The 24,531-nt window shown below is 41.2% G+C and overlaps 2 protein-coding genes across 7 annotated transcripts in view; both read right to left on the bottom strand.

Moving 5' to 3' along the window:
- The window catches only part of LOC115223592 (choline transporter-like protein 1), a 69,921-nt gene extending 59,234 nt beyond the window's left edge, over window positions 1-10,687 (bottom strand). Inside the window, exon 1 of one of the 5 annotated variants that reach the window (XM_029794242.2) lies at window positions 9,022-10,687. The gene's annotated coding sequence lies outside the window, so the exon portion shown is untranslated. Of the gene's footprint in view, window positions 1-1,565; window positions 1,603-1,965; window positions 2,777-9,021 lie in introns of those variants that run through there. The other 4 variants (XM_036512364.1, XM_029794241.2, XM_036512363.1 and 1 more) reach the window with 4 other exon arrangements.
- Window positions 10,688-16,156: 5,469 nt separating this feature from the next.
- The window catches only part of LOC115223567 (regulator of telomere elongation helicase 1-like), a 150,017-nt gene continuing 141,642 nt past the window's right edge, over window positions 16,157-24,531 (bottom strand). Inside the window, exons 34-38 of one of the 2 annotated variants that reach the window (XM_036512398.1) lie at window positions 23,575-23,730; window positions 23,358-23,538; window positions 21,628-21,722; window positions 19,465-19,521; window positions 16,157-16,423 (exon numbers count right to left, since the gene is read on the bottom strand). In XM_036512398.1, the coding sequence (XP_036368291.1) occupies window positions 16,412-16,423; window positions 19,465-19,521; window positions 21,628-21,722; window positions 23,358-23,538; window positions 23,575-23,730 (501 nt within the window). In that variant the 3' untranslated portion in view covers window positions 16,157-16,411. Of the gene's footprint in view, window positions 16,424-19,464; window positions 19,522-21,627; window positions 21,723-23,357; window positions 23,731-24,531 lie in introns of both variants that reach the window. The other variant, XM_029794203.2, reaches the window with a different exon arrangement.

The following is a 24,531-nucleotide window of genomic DNA, read 5'->3' as shown; positions in this document are numbered from 1 at the left end:
ACCTTGAAAGGTTTTAGTCAACCTCAGGACATTTATCGGCTTCTTTTGCCGAACTGTTAAGTTATGGGGACATAAATAAAATAACAGCGGTTGTCATGCAGTGGTGGGGGACAAACACAAAAACACACAGCGCAGGAGTGGCTGTGTGGTAAGTAGCTTGCTTACCAACCACATGGTTCCGGGTTCATTCCCACTGTGTGGCACCTTGGGCAAGTGTCTTCTACTATAGCCTTGGGCCGACCAAAGCCTTGTGAGTGGATTTGGTAGGCGGAAACTGAAAGAAGCCCGTCGTATGTATGTATGTGTGTGTCTATGTTTGTCCCCTCACCATCGCTTGACAACCGATGGTGGTGTGTTTACGTCCCCGTAACTTAGCGGTTCGGCAAAAGAGACCAATAGAATAAGTACTAGGCTTCCTGGGTTCGATTTGCTCGACTAAAGGCGGTGCTCCAGCATGGCCACAGTCAAATGACTGACACAAGTAAAAGAGTAAAAGAGTAATAATTTTCTACAAATAAGTTTCAGATTCTGTCAGAATTTGGAAAAAAAAAAATTAGGGTAGGGGTCAGATAATTCCCAAAGTTCGATTTTGTTTCCTCATGCCCTTTGAATAGGTATAAATTATCCTTCCCCTCCTATGTATTATTTTGTTGTTGTTTTTTTTATACAGCAAATTCCGATATAATTGAAATTCTACGCCATCTGTATCAGATTTATTGTAAATTTTATTTTAAAATATCGGTAAATATCTTCTTTTCAGAAAGTTAGGAAGAAATAAAGATGGAGGGAAGTGGGGCCACACGTTTATAGTTATGCCTGTCGAGGATTCGACCTAGGGTTAAACAGCAACCAAAAAACCAATGCGACAAAAGCCACAAAGAACGCAACTACGACGTCAACATCAACAACAAAGAAACCTCTCTGTGGTTGCTAGAAATGCTAAAAATAGCAGTCAGTTCTCCCTCAAATCACGCCCTACTAAAGTAGAGAAAAAAAAAAGAGAAACTATTAGATAACGAAACCCTCGATATATTCCAACGACGCTGAGATAACCATGGTTGGAATGCCATTAATCATAGGTCTACTCAAAGACCGATCAAGGAATTAAAAAAAGAAAAAAAAATGCTACATGGCTTAACTACAGAATAGAGCCCCAGAATACAATCTCCGTATCTTTCTGAAAAATGTATTATTTCTAACGAAATTTTATAGAGATACGTTTTCGATTGTGAAAGTTATAATTATGTTGATGAAATTCCTGAAAAAAATTTTTCTGGGGGAGTTTCATTTCCTTCCTTCAATTCATTTACTTTATTTCCGCAAATTTCCGTAACTTTACCATGTCCCCCCTTTCAGATTCATATGTTTGAAACATCCACATTGCGTAATCTACATTCTCGAAAATGTATTTCTGCAAAAATCTTACTTTAAAATACGTATTATATATAAAGAACGTTATGAGGAAACAAAATTAAGTGTGGAGCGAGATGATGCGAAACTTTTTTTAAAATAATATATGAGAAGATCCTATTTTTTTTCTTTAATGTTATTGATATAAGCTATACCTTCGGAACAGTACCTGCAAAATTTCATTACAAAATATCAATTCGTCAGTGAGTTAATAGAAAAGAAAAATCGCGAGGCACGAAACTGTACTTATGCCTGCGTCAACACTAACAATGAACGCACAATGACGCTAACATCAACAATAACAAAGAAGCCACGACGAGGTTACCCGAAATGCTAAAAATAGCAGCCACGTAGCCTTAAAATCACGCCTTAGGGAGGGGGGCAAATATTGGATAACATAGCTGTAGCTAGAGCCCTTAAAAAAGGAGATGGCCATGATTGGGCTGTTTTTGATTAGAGGTCTATTTTGACCTAGGGTTAAACAGGAAAAGAAATAATAAAAAAAAAAGCATCAACCTGAATTAAAGAAATAAAGAACTTTTCGGAGGAACTGACCTGGTCTGCAATCGGAATGGCATCGATCACTTATTTATTGATGATCGATAATTTATTGGTCAGTTGGTGCAACGGTGACCATTGATAGAAATCTGTAACTGGTTGGTGTTAGACGACTTAACTTCGACCATGTGCTGTAGAATGAATGCTGTAGTCATGGAACAGGTTGGTACAGTCCAACGATGTGCTGTGGTGGTGTTATATGACGCACAAACGAAGCCCCGAGCTGCACTGATACCGACTTACCTCGATATTGAGGCATAAGTGTCGTGTTGTGATCAGATGTGCAACGAATCTTGTCCACTGGTGAAGTTATATTGTGCAATGATGAAGTTCAGAACTCTTGTATTAATAATGTTTATTTCAATGATTGTCGGGTGGTGTGGGCCAGTGACAAATGTGTAATTCGATACAGTTTTGTATGGTGGTGTTGTGCTATGGTCCTATGGTCCCGTGGTGGTGAGCTGCTACTGCGACCAAATTATCCCCACATCAGGACTGTATCGCTTTCAAAATATTTACATTTTTTTTTTTTCGTTTTACATATATAAATATATAGAAACTAGTTTACGTCATACTACACACACAGACACACAGAGACACACTATCTGTCACTCATATACACACTCACATTCACACACAAACCTATAATCTGTTACACACACACACACATGCGATCTTTCACTCACTCATATACACACACACATACTCTCTTTTTCATACGCATACAGTGTACCCCCTTACTCACATACATGAACCCAACAAATGTTTATACACACATTCAGGACAACACCCACAGACACTAAAAAGTAATGTCTTCATATAAAATACACACTGAATGTGTGCCATATACAGAAATAATTAAAAGAGGAGAGGGGGGGGAGAGCCTTGACTCATCTTAGACGGTAGGGATGAGGGGTGTGAGGTTAATTCATCTGCTAGGGGAAAGGACTGGTAGGTCTCAATCTTCTAATTATATTTTAATATAGACATTTATTATATAAAAACGGTGGATAGAGGAGGAAGTGAGGTGGCACACGTTTAAGAAAAGGGTAATGGTGGAAGCCATCCCGTTGGCCGGGGGCGTCTGCACCGATGGTTTTCAACCGGGGTACATATGGCCCCTGAGGGTCAATGTAAGATTTTTTGGGGAGGTCCACAAAAAGTATTTTAAGGGCTCCCTGAAAAAGTGCTGCTTTAGATGTATGTATGTATTGGCATTGTGTGTGTTGCAAGAAACGGCTTGGGTTTCTCTCCCTAACATTTTACAGGGTTCAATCTACACGAATTAAATTTGTGTAGAACAAAATAGGGATTTTGAAAGAAGTATCTATAAAACTAGTTTTTAAACGCCGAATGGCTATGGGGTCCTTCGGAATAAAATAGTAACCAAAGGGCTCTAGAGATATAAAAAAAAATAAAGTTGAGAACTACTGAACTGGACAATGACCACCACCACCACCACCACCACCACCACACTGTAAACATATGGGTCGCCTGACCTGGTCTGCTAGAAATAGCAACCAAATCTCCCTCATTGTGTGTGTGTGTGTGTGTGTCAAGGGAGCAATGCGTTCTTGAGTGTTTGGTAATAAGGTGTTTGTGAGGGGCTCACTACACTATACATTGCATGTGTGTGTGTGTTGGTGCGTATGGTGTTGGTGCGTTTGTATACATATATGTATATATGTATGTGGAGCGTATGTATTAAGCCCCAAGGGGGGATATTTTACGCACACACACCCATTGTATGAGCCATTGTGTGTGTGTGTAGGTGTGAGAGTGTGGATCTGGTGGTGGTGGTGGTGGTGGTTGAACTGCAAGGGTACAATTAGTTACATGTAAAGAACTTGAGTAGGAGCAAGTGTTTGTGTATCTATATATATTCATGACTGACTGTGTTTACTTGTTGAGCCCTGAAGGGTAACATTAAAATTGTGCGTGTGAAAAAGAGAGAGAGAGTGGGTAGGAGACAGACGGAGGGTAATAGCGAAAGTGTGTGTGTGTATTTGTACACATTGTTTGTCTTTGTCTTCCAATGTAAATTTTTCTGGTTTAGTCAACTTTCTCTTATCTCTCTCCTGCAACTTTTCCTGCACATATATTTTTCAACATTTTTGTTTCTTTTTAGTGTCCAGCTACTCAACAACAAAGGCAAACTTTTCATAACAAACATCTTCCTTCCATTTAACACACACACAACTTTCCTTCCATTACGGAAGTAGATTTTCTTTTTTATTTTTATACAAAGGGGTGCTGAAAAGTTCCTGGTATTAAGGGTGTCGAGCTGGTCTGCCGTTACGTTCTGAGTTCAAATTCCGCCGAGGTCGACTTTGCCTTTCATCCTTTCGGGATCGATAAATTAAGTACCAGTTACGCACTGGTCTCGATGTAATCGACTTAATCCGTTTGTCTGTCCTTGTTTGTCCCCTCTGTGTTTAGGCCCTTGTGGGTAATAAAGAAATAGGTATTAAGTTCCTGGTATTAAGGCGGCGAGCTGGCAGAAACGTTAGCACGCCGGGCAAAATGCTCAGCGGTATTTCGTCTGCCGTTACGTTCTGAGTTCAAATTCCGCCGAGGTCGACTTTGCCTTTCATCCTTTCGGGGTCGATTAAATAAGTACCAGTTACGCACTGGGGTCGATATAATCGACTCAATCCGTTTGTCTGTCCTTGTTTGTCTCCTCTCTGTGTTTAGCCCCTTGTGGGTAGTAAAGAAATAGGTATTTCGTCTGCGTTACGTTGTGAGTTCAAATTCCGCCGAGGTCGACTTTGCCTTTCATCCTTTCGGGGTCGATAAATTAAGTACCAGTTACGCACTGGGGTCGATGTAATCGACTTAATACCTATGTCTGTCCTTGTTTGTCCCCTCTGTGTTTAGCTCCTTGAGGGTAATAAAGAAATAGGTATTAAGGGTGTCGCGAAAGATGTTCTTTTACAGGGTTTAGAAAAACCGAAGGACCGCTGCACTAAGTGTGAATCTGAGAGGGGACTATCTGGAATAAAACCATAATTAACTGATCCTCCGGTATTTTCCTTTGCCCAAAGCCAGGGACTTTTCAGCACCCTGACCCCGTATATCTTTTATATTCTTTTGTTTCAGTCATTAGACTGTGGCCATGCAGGGGCATCGCCTTGAAGGGTACTTATTATTTATTTTTTAAAGTTTGGTATGTTATTCCATTACTTTCTTTTGCCGAATCGCTAATTTACAGGAATGTAAACAAACCAACAAGTATTGGAGGTGGTTGACAAACAAGCACACACACACCTTTTTATCTTTTACTTTTACTTGTTTCAGACATTAGACTGCAGCCATGCTGGGGCACCGCCTCGAAGGGTTTAGTCAAACAAATAGACTTCAGTACTTATTTGTTAAGCCTAGTACTTATTCTATCAGTCTCTTTTGCCGAATCGCTAGATTACGGGGACGTAAACACACCAACACCGGTTGTCAAGCGGTGGAGTGGAGATAAACACAGGCATAAAGACACACACACACGACCCTAACCCTAATCCTTGTTTCAGTTTCCATCTATCAAATCCACTCACAAGGATCTGGTTGGACTCACGCTATAGTAGAAAACACTTGCCCAAGGTGCCACACAGTGGGACTGAACCTAGAACCATGTGGTTGGGAAGCAAGCTTCTGGCCGCACAGCCATGCCTTTCGAAGATCAAAGTGGAGAAGGGTTCTACGCCAACAGTGGTCAAACATGGGTCAGTTGGTCCTAAGAAGCGGTCAAAAGCTTCCACAAAAGGCTCTGGATCTGTCCATCTTGAATTTATCTCATACCCAGTCATTCTCTCTCTAGATGTCAGGCCTGTTGTCTACAAGTTAATGAGACTTAAGTTCTATGGCTCTGAATCGAATTATCAGAGAGAGAGAGAGAGAGAGAGAGAGAGAGAGAGAGAGAGAGAGAGTGAGAGAGAGAGAGAGAGAGAGAGAGAGAGAGAGAGAGAGAGAGAGAGAGAGAGAGTGAACGCAACATGTGTTTTTTCATTTTCTGCTTACTTTCTCTTATACCTTTCTGATGAAGGGCGTAGGCTCGAAACGTAAAAGACTTTTTCATTTTCCCGAGCGTCAAACTAATACACCTGTTTATTGTTCATACACCTGTCTTCACCTTTTGTTTTTCTATAAATTTCAACTATACACACACAGAGTGATACCTCGCAGTACGAGTTCAATTCATTCCATGACCGAGTTCGTTTTACGATTTACTCATTTTACAAATCTATTTTCCTCATTGAAATTAACTAAAATATAATTAATCCGTTCCAGCCATCAAAAACCAACCGAAAATAATTTTTTATGGGTTTTAAAATAGAAAATGTGTAGTTACAAGTAAAATGACAGTTATATAAAAGAGAATGCAACAAAAGAAATATGTAAACTGGTTTTATTCTTTTCTACTCTAGGCACAAGGCCGGAAATTTGTGGGGAGGAGGGCCAGTCGATTAGATTGACCTCAGTACACAACTGGTACTTAATTTATCAACCTCGAAAGGATGAAAGGCAAAGTCAACCTCAACGGAATTTGAACACAGAACGTGAAGACAGACGAAATACCTATTTCTTTATTACCCACAAGGGGCTACACACAGAGGGGACAAACAAGGACAGACATAGGTATTAAGTCGATTACATCGACCCCAGTGTGTAACTGGTACTTTATTTATCGACCCCGAGAGGATGAAAGGCAAAGTCGACCCCGGCGAAATACCGTTGAGCATTTCACAGGCATGTTAACGTTTCTTATTTCTTTATTACCCACAAGGGGCTAAACACAGAGGGGACAAACAAAGACAGACAAAAGGATTAAGTCGATTAGATCGACTCCAGTGCATAACTGGCATTTAATTTATCGATCCCGAAAGGATGAAAGACAAAGTCGACCTCGGCGGAATTTGAACTCAGAATGTAATGGCAAACGAAATACATTTCGCCCGGTGTGCTAACGTTTCTGCCAGCTCGCCGCCTTTCTCTGCTACACTGTCCTCCTCTGGGGTACCAATCTCTTCCGTCGCATCCAAACGCTGCTGCTCCTGAATCTGCAGGAGTTCAGCCGTCGTCAGCTCCTCTGAGTGTTTCCTCAACGAAATTGTTAATGTCCCCATCATCAACCTCCAGGTCCGTGGACTTGCCAAGAGACGCTATCTCCTCGACTATAGCTATCTCAGACTCAAACCCCTTGATTTCAGATACGCAATAAGGCCACAGTTTCTTCCTTGCAGAATCCAGTGTTCTCCTCGTTACACCCTGCTGGGCCATATCGATGATTTACAGGCAGTAAACAATGTTGTAGTGCTCCTTCCAAAACTCACGAAGGCTTAGATTTGTATTTTCAATGACTACAAACCCCTGACGAAACAGGTGTTCGGTGTACAATTTCTTAAAATTAGAAATCACTCGTTGGTCCCTGGGCTGCAAGATAGGGGTGGCATTGTGTGAAAGATACAGAACAAATTTAAATTCGTACAGGATACCCTCTTCAAGGTAAGAAGGGTGAGTGAGCAAGAGCATTGTCGAGGATAAGGAGGGCCTTGAGAGGAAGATTGTTCTCTAGACGGTACTTTTTCATTGCTGGCCTGAAGACAAGGTTGACTACATTCGGAGGAGGATTGCCTGGTGACTCAGACTTTTATTTTGTCCTCCACATAAACTGTAGCTTTTCCTTCAAGATTTTTATGAGACTTGAACGCTCAAGGGTTTTCAGAAGGGTAGATAAGGAGTGGGTTAATCTTCAAGACTCCACTCGCCCGGCATTTTATCCTCTGCAGTTATGGAGGTTCTTCTGGGAATTTTTTTAACAAAAAAAAAAAAAAAAAAAAAAAAAAAAGCCAGTTTCATCACAGTTGAATACCTGTTGTGTGATGTACCCCTTGGCTGCAACGAGAATTCACGCACAAAATCTTCGGCTACCTTCGTGTCAGAACTTGCTGCTTCTCCATACCTGATGACGCTATGAACACCTTAAACGCGTAAAAAAAATAATTCGATTTGATCAACTAAAAGGTGCCCAGCATGGCCGCAGTCATGACTGAAGCAAGTACAAAAATAAAAGCTTATCAGTTGAAGTAAAACTATACTTTCTAAGTTATGTGTATGCCAGGTAACACCCCAGTTAGAAAAATTTTGTAGAAAGAAAAAGAATCTACTTTTTTAACATTCTGCTATATCTCTCACTATATATAGCTGAAGTTTTCTGTGTATGGCAGGTTTGGTAGCCTTCAACTAACACTATCTCCTCTGAGACCCTGTGGCGCAAGTTGACCAAAATTGAGAGTATGATAGAAGAAGGCTTGCTCTTCCTTCTGTAGAAGATAAAATTAAAATTGGACCATGTTAACACCAAAAATTATTTACATCAAAAAAAGGGGGTGGGTTTCTATGAAAATCCCTATTTTTTACGATTTTTTGACTGCTGTGTCGCCATTTGACAGTAGCCATGCTGGGGCACCGCCTTGAAGTTTTTAGTTGAAAGAATCAACCTCAGTACTTACTTTACTTAAGCCTGGTTCTTATTTTATCAGTCTGTTTTGCTGAACTGCTAAGTTACTGTGATGTAAACACAGCAACACTAGTTGTCAAGCAATAGTTGGGGACAAACACAGGAACAAAGACACACACATACACAACAGGCTTCTCTCTGTTTCTTATTTTTTTACTACCCACAAGGGTCTACACACAGAGGGTACAAACAAGGACAGACAAACGGATTAAGTCAATTATATCGACCCCAGTGAGTAACTGGTACTTATTCAATCGACCCCGAAAGGATGAAAGCCAAAGTCGACCTCGGCAGAATTTGAACTCAGAACGTAACGGCAGATGAAATACCGCTAAGTATTTCGCCCAGCGTGCTAACGTTTCTGCCAGCTCGCCGCCGCCTTTCTGTTTACCAAATCCACTCACAAGGCTTTGGTCGGCCTGAGTTCAATAGTAGAAGACAGCTGCCCAAGGAGCCACACAGTGGGACTGAACCCGGAACCATGTGGTTAGGAAGCAAAAAATAAGCTTACATAAAAAAATGAAATGCAAAATATTGCTTACCTCTTCTAGTTACTGTAGTAATGGCTGGTGTAGTTGTGCTCCCTTGTTGTCATGGTAATAGGTCCAATAACTCAGCTATATTCTGTCACTGGGGCCTTTGATCTGGTATTGACTCCTATTCTGCAATCTCTGATTCATCGGTAGTTTCCACTTTGCTGTACAAGATCCAACAAGACAGTGGGGTTTAGGTCCTTTTTTGGATCCTTGATGACCCCCTACTGTTCTCTTCAGCTGTCATGAAACATCTCATGGGTTGTTGCATACCCTCAACCAAGCACCAACACCTTGATTGGTCACTAATCCACTGCTGTCCCCAATTACTATACAAGGACTGATAAGCTGTTATGAGTCACTGACCCCTTGCAATAATCCCTAATCTACTATTTACTACAGTCACTACGAGGTTCACTAAAAATATTGCAAACACTATTGACCCACTAATCCTCAGGTTATTCCAGTTATTATACAAGAATCAATAAGCTAGTGTGTATCATGTATATCAAATACTGACCCCTTGCCCTCATTCCCAACCCTCTGCTCACTCCAGTCCATTGCCATTAAATACAGACCCTTGCAATTATTCTCTAATCCACCACTTATTCTACTTACTATAGAAGGACCCCGTAAGATTTTGCAAATTACAAGCATTAAATACTGATACTGACCCCTTGCACTAATCCCTAATACTCAGCATACTCTAGTTATTATACAAGGTTCCCTATGCTATTGCAAATGACAACCATCAAATACTGACCCCTTGCACTAATCCCTAAACATGGTCCTACTCCTGTCAGTATACAAGGTCCTCTAAGCTATTGCAAACCACAACCATCATATACCAACCCTTTGCAATGACCCTTAATCCTCACCCTACTCCAGTTATACAAGGGCTGATGAGTTAATTATAATTCCTGACCATCAAATACTGACCCCTTGCACTAATCCCTAAACATGGTCCTACTCCTGTCAGTATACAAGGTCCTCTAAGCTATTGCAAACCACAACCATCATATACCAACCCTTTGCAATGACCCTTAATCCTCACCCTACTCCAGTTATACAAGGGCTGATGAGTTAATTATAATTCCTGACCATCAAATACTGACCCCTTGCACTAATCCCTAAACATGGTCCCACTCCTGTCAGTATACAAGGTCCTCTAAGCTACTGCAAGCCACAACCATCATATACCGACCCTTTGCAATGACCCCTTAATCCTCACCCTACTCCAGTTATACAAGGGCCGATGAGTTAATTATAATTCCTGACCATCGAATAATGACCCCTTGTTGAGATCCCTAATCCACCACAAGCCCTTTTACAATCACCAGTGAACCAGTTTGATTACGCTTGCTGAAGCATTAAGCAAACACTGAACTATAAATGGCAAATTAAAACAGCAGGAGCTGAGCACGTGGCAGTAAGAATGTGTTAGCCTCCATACCGACCATCCCCATCTGCACCCTGTTTGGACAGCAAGGACTGGTGGTTGTTAATCACATTCAGGGATGGACAGACAGATGGAAGGCTGGATGGATGGAGGGACGGACTAAGAGACCTACATGTGTACAGACACAGAAATCAATCCACACTTGTACAGACATGTCTAAAACTTACATTCTACCTCTATTCACCTACTCTTGTTGTGTATCAGACGAACAATGGATGTACATTCATACACACACACACATACGTGTATATATATACTCTTTTACTTGTTTCAGTCATTTGACTGCGGCCATGCTGGAGCACCGCCTTTAATCGAGCAACTCGACCCCGGGACTTATTCTTTGTAAGCCCAGTACTTATTCTATCGGTCTCTTTTGCCGAACCGCTAAGTGACGGAGATGTAAACACACCAGCATCGGTTGTCAAGCAAAGCTAGGGGGACAAACACAGACACACAAACACACACATATATATATACATATATATACGATGGGCTTCTTTCAGTTTCCATCTACCAAATCCACTCACAAGGCTTTGGTCGGCCCGAGGCTATAGTAGAAGACACTTGCCCAAGGTGCCACGCAGTGGGACTGAACCTGAAACCATGTGGTTGGTAAGCAAGCTACTTACCACACAGCCACTATATTATATAGAGAGGGCATTACTATACATAAATGCCACATGCTAGGAGGGACTCTTAAAGTCAAAACTACCAAAATAAATAAACACATCGTACCGAATGCAACTCTCAAAGCAGAGTTTTGACTTTAAGAGTCCCTCCTAGTGTGTGGCATTTATGTATAGTAATGCCCTCTATATAATATAAATAAATATATTTAAATGAAAAAATTGGATTTTTTTCTCATATGAGGTTTTTCACGCTAACTACTTGATAAATTCTTATAAAGATTTTATCATATTTTAAAATTGTATATATATATATATATATATATCTCTATATAAACGGCAGTTTGTCTGTGCGTTTTCTGTGTGTCTGTTTTCTCGTACCCTCACTCTGACCACGGCTTTCAAACGATTCTGATGAAACTTGACACACACATAGCCCAATGTCATAATTCAAAACTAACGCAGCGAAAATTTTGAAAAGTTCCCCCAGTTCTGAAAAAGATCGATAAATTCGACATGGGGTCGAGAATCTGAAACCGAAACCACAGACCATCTAGGGGACGCAACTCCACCTTTTTTATCCCTCAAAAAAAATTTACCATCATTTTTTTTGCTATTTTTTGGCTATAACTCTCTAAAAATGCTTTATAGTTATTTCCCTTACAAACCTGAGCAACGCCGGGCGATACTGCTAGTATATATATATATGTATATATACTTTATTTAAAAGCAGCAGAAACTCTGAGTAACAGCTTTTGTTATATTTCTGCTGCTTTTAAATAAAGCATATTACTCTACCTCTGGTATTTGAGTACTCTTTTTTCCACTTTGTTTCACATTTATGTGTTTACTCCGGTATATATATATATTATATATATATATATATATATATATATATATATATATATATATATAATATATATATATATATATATATATATACATATAGTGAAGGCGCATGGCTCAGTGGTTAGAGCGTCGAGCTTACGATCGTGAGGTTGTGAGCTCGAATCCTGGACCGGGCTGCGTGTTGTGTTCTCGAGCAAGGCACTTTATTTCACGTTGCTCCAGTTCACTCAGCTGTAGAAATGAGTTGCGACGTCACAGGTGCCAAGCTGTATCGACCTTTGTCTTTCCCTTGGATAACACTGGTGGCGTGGAGAGGGGAGGCTGGTATGCATGGGCGACTGCTAGCCTTCCATAAACAACCTTGCCCGGACTTGTGTCTAGGAGGGTAACTTTCTAGGTGCAATTCCATGGTCATTCATGACCGAAGGGGGTCTTTACCCTTTATATATATATATATATATATATATATATATATATATATATGGCCATCTCTTATGTGTTTAATTATATATATATATATATATATATACATACACACACACACACACATATATATATCATCAACCCCATATACTTAATGTGTATGCTAGTGGTCTGCTATTGGTATGATGAAGTATAAACTCTCTCAAAGCACTGGGAGAGAGTGCAAAGAGCAGCTCAGTGGTAAAAGCACGAAGCATATACCTAAAGTACATAGGGTTAATGATATTTAATTATACTAGAGTTGTTTCTATTTAATACTTATATATATATATATCTTTTATTTTTCACTTGTTTCAGTTATTAGACTGTGGCCATGCTGGAGCACCGCCTTGAAGAATTTTTAGTCAAATGTATTGACCGCAGTACTTATACTTTTAAAGTCTGGTACTTATTCTTATTTCTTTATTGCCCACAAGGGGATAAACATAGAGGGGACAAACAAGGACAGACAAAGGGATTAAGTCGATTACATCGACCCAAGTGCGTAACTGGTACCTAATTTATCAACCTCGAAAGGATGAAAGGCAAAGTCGACCTCGGCAGAATTTGAACTCAGAACCTAACAGCAGACGAAATGCCGATAAGCATTTCGCCCAGCTTGCCGCCTTTCTATTCTATTGGTTTCTTTTGGCAAACTTCTAATTTACAGGGATGTAAACACACCAGCATCAGTTGTCAAGCACTAGTGGTGCTGGTTGTGGGGAATGAAAACACACACACACACATATGACAGGCTTCTTTCAGTTTCTGACTTCTGAATCCACTTGCCCAAAGAACCATGCAGTGAGATTGAACCTGGAACAATGCCGTTGGGAAGCTAGCTTCTTATCACACAGCTGCATATACATAAACACATATATTCATATACATATACTTTTTTTACATGTCTCAGTCATTTGACTGCAGCCATGCTGGAGCACTGCCTTTAGTGGAACAAATCAACCCCAGGACTTATTCTTTGTAAGCCTAGTACTTATTCTATTGGTCCCTTTTACCGAACCGTTAAGTTATGGGGTTGTAAACACACCAGCATCGGTTGTCAAGCGATGTTGGGGGGACAAAGACAGACACACAAACATATAAAACACAGACACAGACACACACACATATATATATATATATAGGGAGAGTTTACGGAAAAAACAAAAGACGAAGGTAGGTGGTGTACAAAACAAACAGATGTATTAGTATAACGCTCAGGAATAGAAAAAGTCTTTTACGTTTCGAGCCTATGCTCTTCTACAGAAAGGGACACAGAAAAAACAAGGAGAGAAAAAAAATGTGTGTAGTGGCTAACGATCTATCATACACGACAGGCCTCTTTCAGTTTCCGTCTACCAAATCCACTCACAAGGCTTTGGTCAGCCCGAGGCTATAGTAGAAGACACTTGCCCAAGGTGCCACGCAGTGGGACTGAACCTGGAACCATGTGGTTGGTAAGCAAGCTACTTACCACACAGCTACTCCTGTGCCTACATAAAATATACATGCATGTATGGAAATATGCTCATATATACATAAGTAAATACAAATACACACACTTATACAAACACCATGTAAGTATTGTTAATAATCAAAAACAAAATTCCATTAGGCAGACATCACAGACGCAAAACCTTTATACCAGGGGGAGGCAAACTTATATGACTTTGCCATTTGGAGTGAAGCTTAAAATAGGTCTTGTGAACCAGATAGGGATAATTATTCCTAGAACCCTTATCTAGAATGGAAGCCAAAGTAACATGAATAATGGGACCAATATACATTATAAAAAAACTTTATTTATGAAAATATTTTCCTCTTTCCTCCCAATTTTGGCACAAAGCTAGCAATTTTGAGTGAGTGAGAGTTCATTGATTACACTGACCATGGTAGAGTTTGATCTTAGAACCTAGAGAGCCAGAAACAAAAGCCTCAAAAAGCATTTTGTCTGATGTGCTAATTGTTCTGCCAGCTCCTCAATGGAAAGGGAACATGGAAGCACTCCGTCGGTTACGACGACGAGGGTTCCGGTTGATCCGAATCAACGGAACAGCCTGCTCGTGAAATTAACGTGTAAGTGGCTGAGCACTCCACAGACACGTGTACCCTTTACGTAGTTCTCGGGGATATTCAGCGTGACACAGAGAGTGACAAGGCCGGCCCTTTTGAAATACAGGTACAACAGAAACAGGAAGTAAGAGTGAGAGAAAGTTGTGGTGAAAGAGTACAGCAGGGATCACCACCATCCCCTGCCGGAGCCTCGTGGAGCTTTAGGTGTTTTCGCTCAATAAACACTCACAACGCCCGGTCTGGGAATCGAAACCGCGATCCTATGACCGCGAGTCCGCTGCCCTAACCACTGGGTCATTGCGCCTCCACAGGAAAGGGAACATGTGAGGTGTTAAAAAAATGTCTGTACAGAGATGTGAGAGGGCAAGCTCATGGCATACAGATATATACATTTGTACATATATATATTGTTATACTTGGCGATGGTCATATTTTGCCAATTAAACAAACATATGCATTATGTATTATTTGGTCTTCACTTCAGCTTTATTATTGTTTTAGTTTCTTTGTCAAAGTTCTTTCAACACACATCCTGTGACCCCTTCGGCAACTCTTTATCTCGTGTGTTTTCTCTTGTTCTGTTCATTCCATTTTGCCTTTCTGGGAGGGTTAGTAGAGTGTAGCTGAAGAAGTCACAGAATGTGTGAGGAAAAAAACTTGGACAAAGAAACAAAGATGATGATGATGATGAGAATAAGAAGAATAAGGAGGAGAAGAAGAATAAGGAGGAGGAGGAGGAGGAGAAGAAGAAGAAGAAGAAGAAGAAAAAGAAGAAGAAGAAGAAGAAGAGGAAGAAGAAAAGGAGAAGAAGAAGAGGAAAGTTGAAGTGAAAATCAAATATATAGGGTGAAAACCAAATATTAGCAGAACAGGAAAATAGGACCGACTCCAAGTGTGACAATATCTGTTTCAACACATGATTTCACATCAAGAATCTTACAAAACAAATACATAAACATATATACACACACACACAATATGTGTAAATGTCTATATATATACACACACACACACATACATGTGTGTACATGTCTATATATATCTATGTGTGTGTGTGTGTGTATTGGGTTGTCAAATAAATTATTTCAAATGTTTTTAATTATCATAATTTAAATTTTTGTAATTATTTTTTTTACAAAGCGAAAAATAATGCAGGTTGGTGGTTAGTACTATCATCTTGTATTTCAATATTTCTTTGGGAAAATTTTCCAAGAAACGGTGTTGGGAGTTGACCTTCTCTGTTCTCTACAGAGAAGGTCAACTCTAAAAGAACAAAGAAGTCAGCTCAAAACTGAAATATTGAAATACAAGTTAAAAGCAATAACCATCAACCTGAATTGTTTCTTCTTATTTTTTGGTTAAATAAAAAACAATACAAAACAAATAATTAAAAACAAACCGAAGTGATGGTGTTGTGGATTTCCACTTCGGCATCCAAAACTCAGAGCTTTATCTTGGCTATTGAATAATGGGTAACAAATTAATTTACAGATATATATATATAGGTAAAAACGGTAAGATAACAAAAGAAAGAAAGAGACCTCAATATTATGTAAATAGAGGAATTTATCTATGAAAATAATATGTGACAATTATTCAGTATCCAAGATAAAACTCCGAGTTTCGGATGCCGAGGTGGAAATCCACACCACCATCTCTTCAGTTATCAGGCCATCTGAAAAACGCTATGAAAAAAGTAATTGTCACATATTATTTTTACAGATATATATATATATATATCAGACAATGTGTCATGAAAATTGTGTGCGTGTGTATGTGTGTGCAGTCCTATTAAGCAGGAGTCCTTAGAATGATGATGGAGATAGGAAGGTCCAAATGAACGCCTACAGTTCTTGAGATCAGTTCTTGATAGAAATGTTGCAGCACTTCAACTACAAAACATGTTGATGTTCCTATAACCAGAATCCTTTCAGAAGGGCACCTGCACAAAGAAAAAAATTTTCCATTTAGCCCAGCATGTATAGACAAAGTGAAGAGGAAACAGGTCACAGCATTTAGTGTACAGATTTATAAGCTTCTTTTTTGTTGTAATATTACACGCAAAGTAATATTTTTCCAATAGGATACTGGAAAAGAATAACATGGCTTATATGACAGTGACACTCATCATCATCATCGTTTAACGTCCGTTCTCCATGCTAGCATGGGTTGGACAGTTCGACCGGGGATATGGGAAGCCAGAAGGCTGCACCAGGCTCCGGTCTTATCTGGCAATGTTTCTAACAATCATACAATACTGTTACTGTTGGTTACGATGACAAGGGTTCCAGTTGATCCGATCAATGGAACAGCCTGCACATGAAATTAAAGTGCAAGTGGCTGAGTATTCCACAGACATGCATATCCTTAATCCTTGAGTGTTCAGGTTATTCTATCAAACGTAATACTTATTGATTCACATTGTTTTGAATTAATCATGCATTATCTCATATCCTTGAGATTTCGACGATGTGATTGTTTACTATAGAATAACATCGTAGAGTAGGTGTGAGAACCTGGATCTGGTCGGTTTGAATATAAAACAAATGGAAGGTTTTGGCCGTATGTAGCCGGCTCAAATGCTAAAGGGTTGACATAATTCTCAGGAAGATTCAGCATGACAGAGAATTTGACAAGGTTGGCCCTTTGAATAACAGGTACACTACCATCTTTAATAAAAAGGGAGAACACATTGGATAATGCATGAAAAATAGTAAATGAAAGATGGGATGGTCATGGATGGAATACTTTGTGATCATAGGTATAGACACAAGTGTGGCTGTATGGTTAAGAAGCTTGCTCTTTAAACATGTGATTTGAGTTCAGTCCCAATACGTGGCACCTTGGGCGAGTGTCTTTTATTACAACTTCCAGGCTGAGCCAACCCTTGTGAGTGGATTTGTAGATGAAAACTAAAAGAAGCCCGTCATATATGCACGCGCGTGTGTATGAGTGTGTGTGTGTGTACACCCTTGTCAAGACATTATGAATTGGCTGTAAAAGAGTGTCCCCAGACCCCTGTCTAGGCATGGGAGAATAGAACCTGGCTTGGAAACAGATGAGAGTGGGTGACAGGAAGGGCATAGAGAATCTGCTCCAACAAATTCTGTCTAAGACTACATTATCCACGCCGCCTTGACTGGTGTCTGTGCTGGTGGCACATAAAAAGCACCAACCGATCGTGGCTGCTGCCAGCCTCCCCTGGCCCCTGTGGGGGTGGCCTGTAAAAAGCACCCAGTACACTCAAGGAGTGGTTGGCGTTAGGAAGGGCATCCAGCTGTAGAAACACTGCCAGATCGGACTGGAGCCTGGTGCAGCCTCCTGGCTTCCCAGACCCCAGTCGAACCGTCCAGCCCATGCTAGCATGGAAAGCGGACGCCAAATGATGATGATGATGATGATGTCCTATCTGTCCTCCTTTTCATACGTTTGGAAGCAAGTTGTTGTTTAGCCCCAGAACTGTCCTGATTGAATAGATGAGGTCAAAGCTGATTAAAAACAAACAACAGTAACTGTAAGATAATTAGCCTTAATTACTAAAGAGAACAATGATAATTATTGTTAATATCGACATGTTGCTGATGATGGTAGTAAAGGTGGTAACCGTGTCAATTACCTCTGCCACCATCAAATATACTACTACTGCTGCTACAAGGAAATTTGGCTGCTCTCTTTACTCTTTTACTTGTTTCAGTCATGTGACTATGGCCATGCTGGAGCACCGCTTTTAGTTGAACAAATCGACCCTAGGATTTAACTTATTCTTTGGAAGCCTAGTACTTATTCTATTGGTACCTTTTGCCGAACTGCTAAATTACGGGGACGTAAACACACCACCATCGGTTATTAAGCGATGTTAGGGGGGGGGGAAGCAAACACTGACATTGTTTGAATTAATTTTGAAAATGATGAGGAGTTTAGTAGAATAACAGTCATTATTAAGCTGGTGTTTTGTACACAAATTAACATGTTACATAGCCCAAGGTCAGCCCTACTTGAACAGACATTATGATCAATGATGTTCTAACCTTGAACTCTCTCTCAGTTCCCCACATACCAGGCAAACCAGGGACCACCAGCAGTACCATCAGCATGGAGGTGCAATGGCCCAGTGGTTAGGGCAGCGGACTCGCGGTCGGAGGATCGCGGTTTCGATTCCCAGACTGGGCGTTGGGTGTGTTTATTGCGCGAAAACACCTAAAGGTCCACGAGGCTCCGGCGGGGGGGGGGGGGGTGACCCCTGTTGTACTCATTCGCTCCAATTTTCTCTCACTCTTTCTTCCTGTTTCTTGTCCCCGACTTCCTATGCAATCGCCGAGACTAGATGCTCATTCATCCATCCATCGATGCTCTCATGTGTCGGGGGTTGACCTGCTTTCTCTTCTGCGGGTCTTACGAATAGCAAAGGACCACATTTCGTACTTCTCCCAGGACGAAGACCGCTTCACTCAACAAACAAACAAACAAACAAGCACTATCATCAGTGACAGCATCAATGCTAACAAGAGATAAGATAAAGGTCCTTCCTAAAGTTATAGACTAATGGGGCTGGTTTCCCTGGTTTTGTGCCATACAAGAGGGTGCTGAAAAGCTCCTGGCTTTTGATACAAGAAAACACAGGAGGATCAACTAATTATGATTTTATTCAATACATTCCCCTCTCAGATTCACACACTTGTTGCAGTGGTCCTTCAGTTTTTCTAAGCCCTGAAGGTGGGGCCTCTAACCAGGCCTTTTGTGAAACCCTTATAAAGCCAGGAACTTTGCAGCACTCTCCACGTATATATTCCTCACCCTGGACAGGATGCTGGTCCATCGCAGGATTACTCATTTTTGCCAGCTGAGTGGACTGCAGCAACATGAAAATGAAGTGTTTTGCTCAAGAACATAATGTGTCGCCCAGTTCAGGAATTGAAACCACAATCTAGTGATTGTGAGTCCAACACCCTAACCACTAAGCCAGACCAGTGCAAAGATACTTACCTGGGAAAGGTGACTTCGCCGCACTCTTGTGCCACAAGATGGACACAGCTTATTAGACTGTGAAAGAGAAAAAAAGAGAGTGTGAGAGAGTGAAAGAAAGAGTAAGAGAGAGAGAGAGACAAATAGACAGACAGACAAATAGACAAAGAGAGAAACAGATACATTGCCATTACTCTTTTACTTGTTTCAGTCATTTGATTGCGGCCATACTGGAGCACCGCCTTTAATCGAGCAACTCGACCCCAGGACTTATTCTTTTGTAAGCCCGCTAAGTAACGGGGACATAAACACACCAGCATCGGTTGTCAAGCAATGCTAGGGGGACAAACACAGACACACAAACTCACACACACACACATATATATATATATACATATATACGACGGGCTTCTTTCAGTTTCCGTCTACCAAATCCACTCACAAGGCTTTGGTCGGCCCGAGGCTATAGTAGAAGACACTTGCCCAAGGTGCCACGCAGTGGGACTGAACCCGGAACCATGTGGTTGGTAAACAAGCTACTCACCACACAGCCACTCCTGCGCCTGTTTAACATTGTTTAACATCTGCTTTTCATGCTGGTATGAGTTAGAAGTTTTGACATGGAGCTGACCAATGGAGAGCTGTCCAGACTCCAATTGTCCATTTTGGTAATGTTTCTATGGCTGGCTGGCTGCCTTTCCTCATGTTCACTTTACCGAGTGTGCTGGGGTGCTTTTTATGTGCCGCCAACATGGATGTGTTTACATAGCACCAACATGAGAGTATTTTAAGATCTGGTCATCAAATCTAAGTAGAGACTTCAAACTTGAAATCTTCAAAGCCACAGTCGAACCAATTCTACTATATGGCTCAGAAACCTGGACGTTATCAAAGAAGCTTGAGTGGCGGTTGGATGGAACCTACACTCGCCTCCTTATGAGAGCTCAAAATCTCTCGTGGAAGCACCATCCAACCAAAATGCAAATATATGGGAAACTACCACCTGTGTCATCTCCTGTGAAAGGTAAGAGAGTCCAGTTTGCTGGACATTGTTGTAGAGCTGAAAGCGAGGTAATTTCTACTCTTCTCCTCTGGAAGCCATCTACTCGCAATGCCAGAGGGCGCACACTCTCCTACCCTGATGTAATCTCCAGGGATACAGGTATCCAGCAACAGGACCTCCGTAATGCCATGATGGACCGTGAAGTCTGGTGTAGCATGGTAAATTCCATTGTCTTAAACCACGGTCGAACAATGATGATGATGATTTTAGTGGCACTGGGACCAGCAAGACAAAAACCTCTCAGCTAGAAGGGGCAGTTGGGGCATGGCTGGCCATAAAGGACATGCTTGTATGGTATGGATGGCCGCAATTTTACTTAGATTGATGTGTCTTCTCAAATACAGCAAATTGCCACAAGTCCCTATCCCTCGCCATCTCCTCACTGAGGGTCAGTGTCTGCATGGGTTGGACAGTTTGACAGGAGTTGGCAAGCCAGAAAACTGCATCAGGCATCGCTGCCTGTTTTGGCACGGTTTATATATGTGTGTGTGTGTGTCTGTCTCTTCTCTTGTCTTGACATTGCAGGATATATAATTCTTTATTGCCCATAAGGGGCTAAACATAGAGGGAACAAACAAGGACAGACAAATGGATTAACCCTTTAGTGTTCGCATTATTCTGCCAAAATTAATCCTTTTTTATCCACATTGCCATGAACTAATCAGGCATTATCTTGTAGCAGTGAGATTTTGATGAGGTAGCTGTTAATTTTTAAAACGATATTGTAGGGCTGGTGTGAGAGACCAGATCTGGCCAGTTTGGCCGGACATGGCCGGTTTAAATGCTAAAGGGTTAAATTGATTACATCGACCCCAGTGCGTAACTGGTACTTAATTTATCGACCCCCCCCCCGAAAGGATGAAAGGCAAAGTCATAAACAAGTGTAACTAACATGCAAAAGCAGTGCCCTTTGTTGCCAATCTTCCATGAAAACATGCAGAGACATGGAGAAATATTATGTGAAGGTTGGAAACAAGAAGGACAAGAAGGGCATCCAGCTGTAGAAAACCTGCTTCAATAAACTCCATTGAACCCAAATGATCATGGAAAAGTAGATGTTAAAATGATGATGGCGACAATGATGATGATGATGGTGATAAAGGTTAAAAAGAAACGGGTACCTGGGATACTTCCTTCCAGCATGGCAGACAACAGATATGGCCACAGAGGGAACGGAAAGGAATGAAAGCCATCTTGTTGCACTTGCAGCATTTTTCTGAAATGAGAGAAATTGAGAAGAAGAGGAAGATGGAGATAAAGGTGAAGTGTGGTCAAGAGTTAAAGGGGAAACAGAGAACTGGGCCCACATGGTGAAGGGTAGGGTCTTCTCACCACCGGGCCCTTCATCATTTAGTATTGAGCCACACAGAAAAGATTAAATTTTATTAATTTCATTTCTATTTTAATGACTGTTGTAGCCTTTAGGATTTTTTTGCATCAAGTGGACTTTTAAGCTAGCTCCTGTGGAGGGCTGATTGGGCCTTCAGCCCCAAACTAAAGAGAGCAATAAATGTTTTCCACTCTAGGCACAAGGCCCGAAATTTTTGGGGAGGGGGTTAGTCGATTAGATCAACTCCAGTACACAACTGGTACTTAATCTATCGACCCTGAAAAGATGAAAAGCAAAGTCGACCTCGGCGAAATTTGAACTCAAAGCATGAGCGACAGACGAAATACCGCTAAGCATTTCGCCCGGTGTGCTTAACGATTCTGCCAGCTCACCACCTTAGCATTTATTGGTATCCTCCTACCATCTCAGTTTTATATCACAGAGTATTACATTTGGAGAATTCTATATCACTGTGACATTTGGAGATCAGTGTAAAGCAGCAGGATAAGCGATATTCATGGTTTTACCATTTGGTGTTAATACAAAGAGATTGTTGCCATTTCCAGCTCTGGAAGAACCAATATAGAGCTGACCATGGGAAAAGCACTGCTGCATGAGGTGAAGTCCAACAACTTACAGTGATTGTCTTTGACTTTTGTTAATTGTGGAAGCACTCCGTCGGTTACGACGATGAGGCTTCCGGTTGATCCGAATCAACGGAACAGCCTGCTCGTGAAATTAACGTGTAAGTGGCTGAGCACTCCACAAACACGTGCACCCTTTACGTAGTTCTCGGGGATATTCAGCGTGACACAGAGAGTGACAAGGCCGGCCCCTTGAAATACAGGTACAACAGAAACAGGAAGTAAGAGTGAGAGAAAGTTGTGGTGAAAGAGTACAGCAGGGATCACCACCATCCCCTGCCGGAGCCTCGTGGAGCTTTAGGTGTTTTCGCTCAATAAACAATCACAACGCCCAGTCTGGGAAACGAAACCGTGATCCTATGCCCGCGAGTCCGCTGCCCTAACCACTGGGCCATTGTTAATTGTATTATTGTAGGTAACAGAGGTAACTGTTACAAAGTTTTGATCATTTTTCTAACACAAAGACACGTTTATTATTATAACTAAGAGAATATAATTATTGTGACGTATATTTGCCATGTAAATATGGCTAACCCCAAAGGGTGGATGCTACTGTAGTTTGCAGCCCCAGGAGGACACCTCCTCCAGCTGGCTATAGATACACTTTCTGTGCCCTATCAGTATTTGCAAAGGGAAGCCATCCTTCCCGTCTTCAACTTATGATACACATGGACTTGAGTTTCTGGTTGTTGACCCATCATCGGCGTGTGACAATCACAGTTGTTGATGAGAAGTAGATTCCCTTCACAAATACTTAAACCTTTTTCCAGTATCGATAGACACTGATATAGAAAAAGTGTAATTATTTCCTTATATATATATATATATATACACATACACACACAGATACATAAATAAAAGATATGTCTATATCTACCTGAAGACAGGGTCAGGTTTTGACCAGACTTAATGTTCATCTTACACCTTTCTTTTAGGTCCTCAACAAGGTGCTGCTTAGATACAGTCTCGGGTTCCTTTCCATTTGCTATTGTTGCTGTTGTTGTTGCTGATGTGGTTGCTGTTGTTGTTGTTGCTGATGTGGTTGTTGTTGTTGCTGAGGTGATGGTGGTTGCTCTGTGTACTGATGCTGATGTTGAACCTGAAGGTTCTGATGGCACATCAATCTGTGGCCTGTGGTTAACAGTCAACATTTGATTTCCGTTAACAGCAGGAAGAGTAGCAGTAGTAGATGAAGAGAGTGAACTGACCCCAATCGGGACATTACATACCCCAGGAGGAGCTGAACTGTTCTGTGAGATAAATGGAAGATGAGAAACATGAGTGAAAAGAAAGTAGAGAAAAATTAGTGGATGTTGGTAGATACTACATCAGCTCTGTTAGACCAGTCCCCTAAGAGAGAGGTCCCAATTTTCAGGTTACGGAGCTCCTGGTTCCTGACCAGGACTGAGAGAGAGAGAAAGAGAAGAGGAAGAAGAAGAGAGAGGGTAATGCCTTAAGGTGAGGTGTTGAGGGAAGGTATTTTGTAATACCTATTTCTTTACTACCCACAAGGGGCTAAACAGAGAGAGGACAGACAAACAGATTAAGTCCATCACATTGAAACCAGTGCGTAACTGGTACTTATTTAATCGACCCCGAAAGGATGAAAGGCAAAGTGGACCTCAGCAGAATTTGAACTCAAAACGTAATGGCAGACGAAATACCTATTTCTTTACTACCCACAAGGGGCTAAACACAGAGAGGACAAACAAGGACAAACAAACGGATTAAGTCAATCACATCGACCCCAGTGCGTAACTGGTACTTATTTAATTGACCCCGAAAGGATGAAAGGCAAAGTTGACCTCGGCGGAATTTGAACTCAGAACGTAACGGCAGACGAAATACCGCTAAGCATTTCATCTGGCGTGCTAACGTTTCTGCCAGCTCGCCGATGATGATCGTATTTTGTAATACCATCATCATCATTTAATCCCTGTTTTCCATGCTGGCAAGCTAGAGAGCTGCACCAGGTTCCACTTTGATCCGGCTTGGTTTCTACAGCTGGATGCCCTTCTTAATGGCATCCACTTTACAGTGTATGTGCTGGT

Source organism: Octopus sinensis, linkage group LG23 (assembly GCF_006345805.1).
Source record: "Octopus sinensis linkage group LG23, ASM634580v1, whole genome shotgun sequence".
Classification (NCBI taxonomy): domain Eukaryota; kingdom Metazoa; phylum Mollusca; class Cephalopoda; order Octopoda; family Octopodidae; genus Octopus; species Octopus sinensis.
This window is presented reverse-complemented; position numbering and strand designations above follow the sequence as displayed.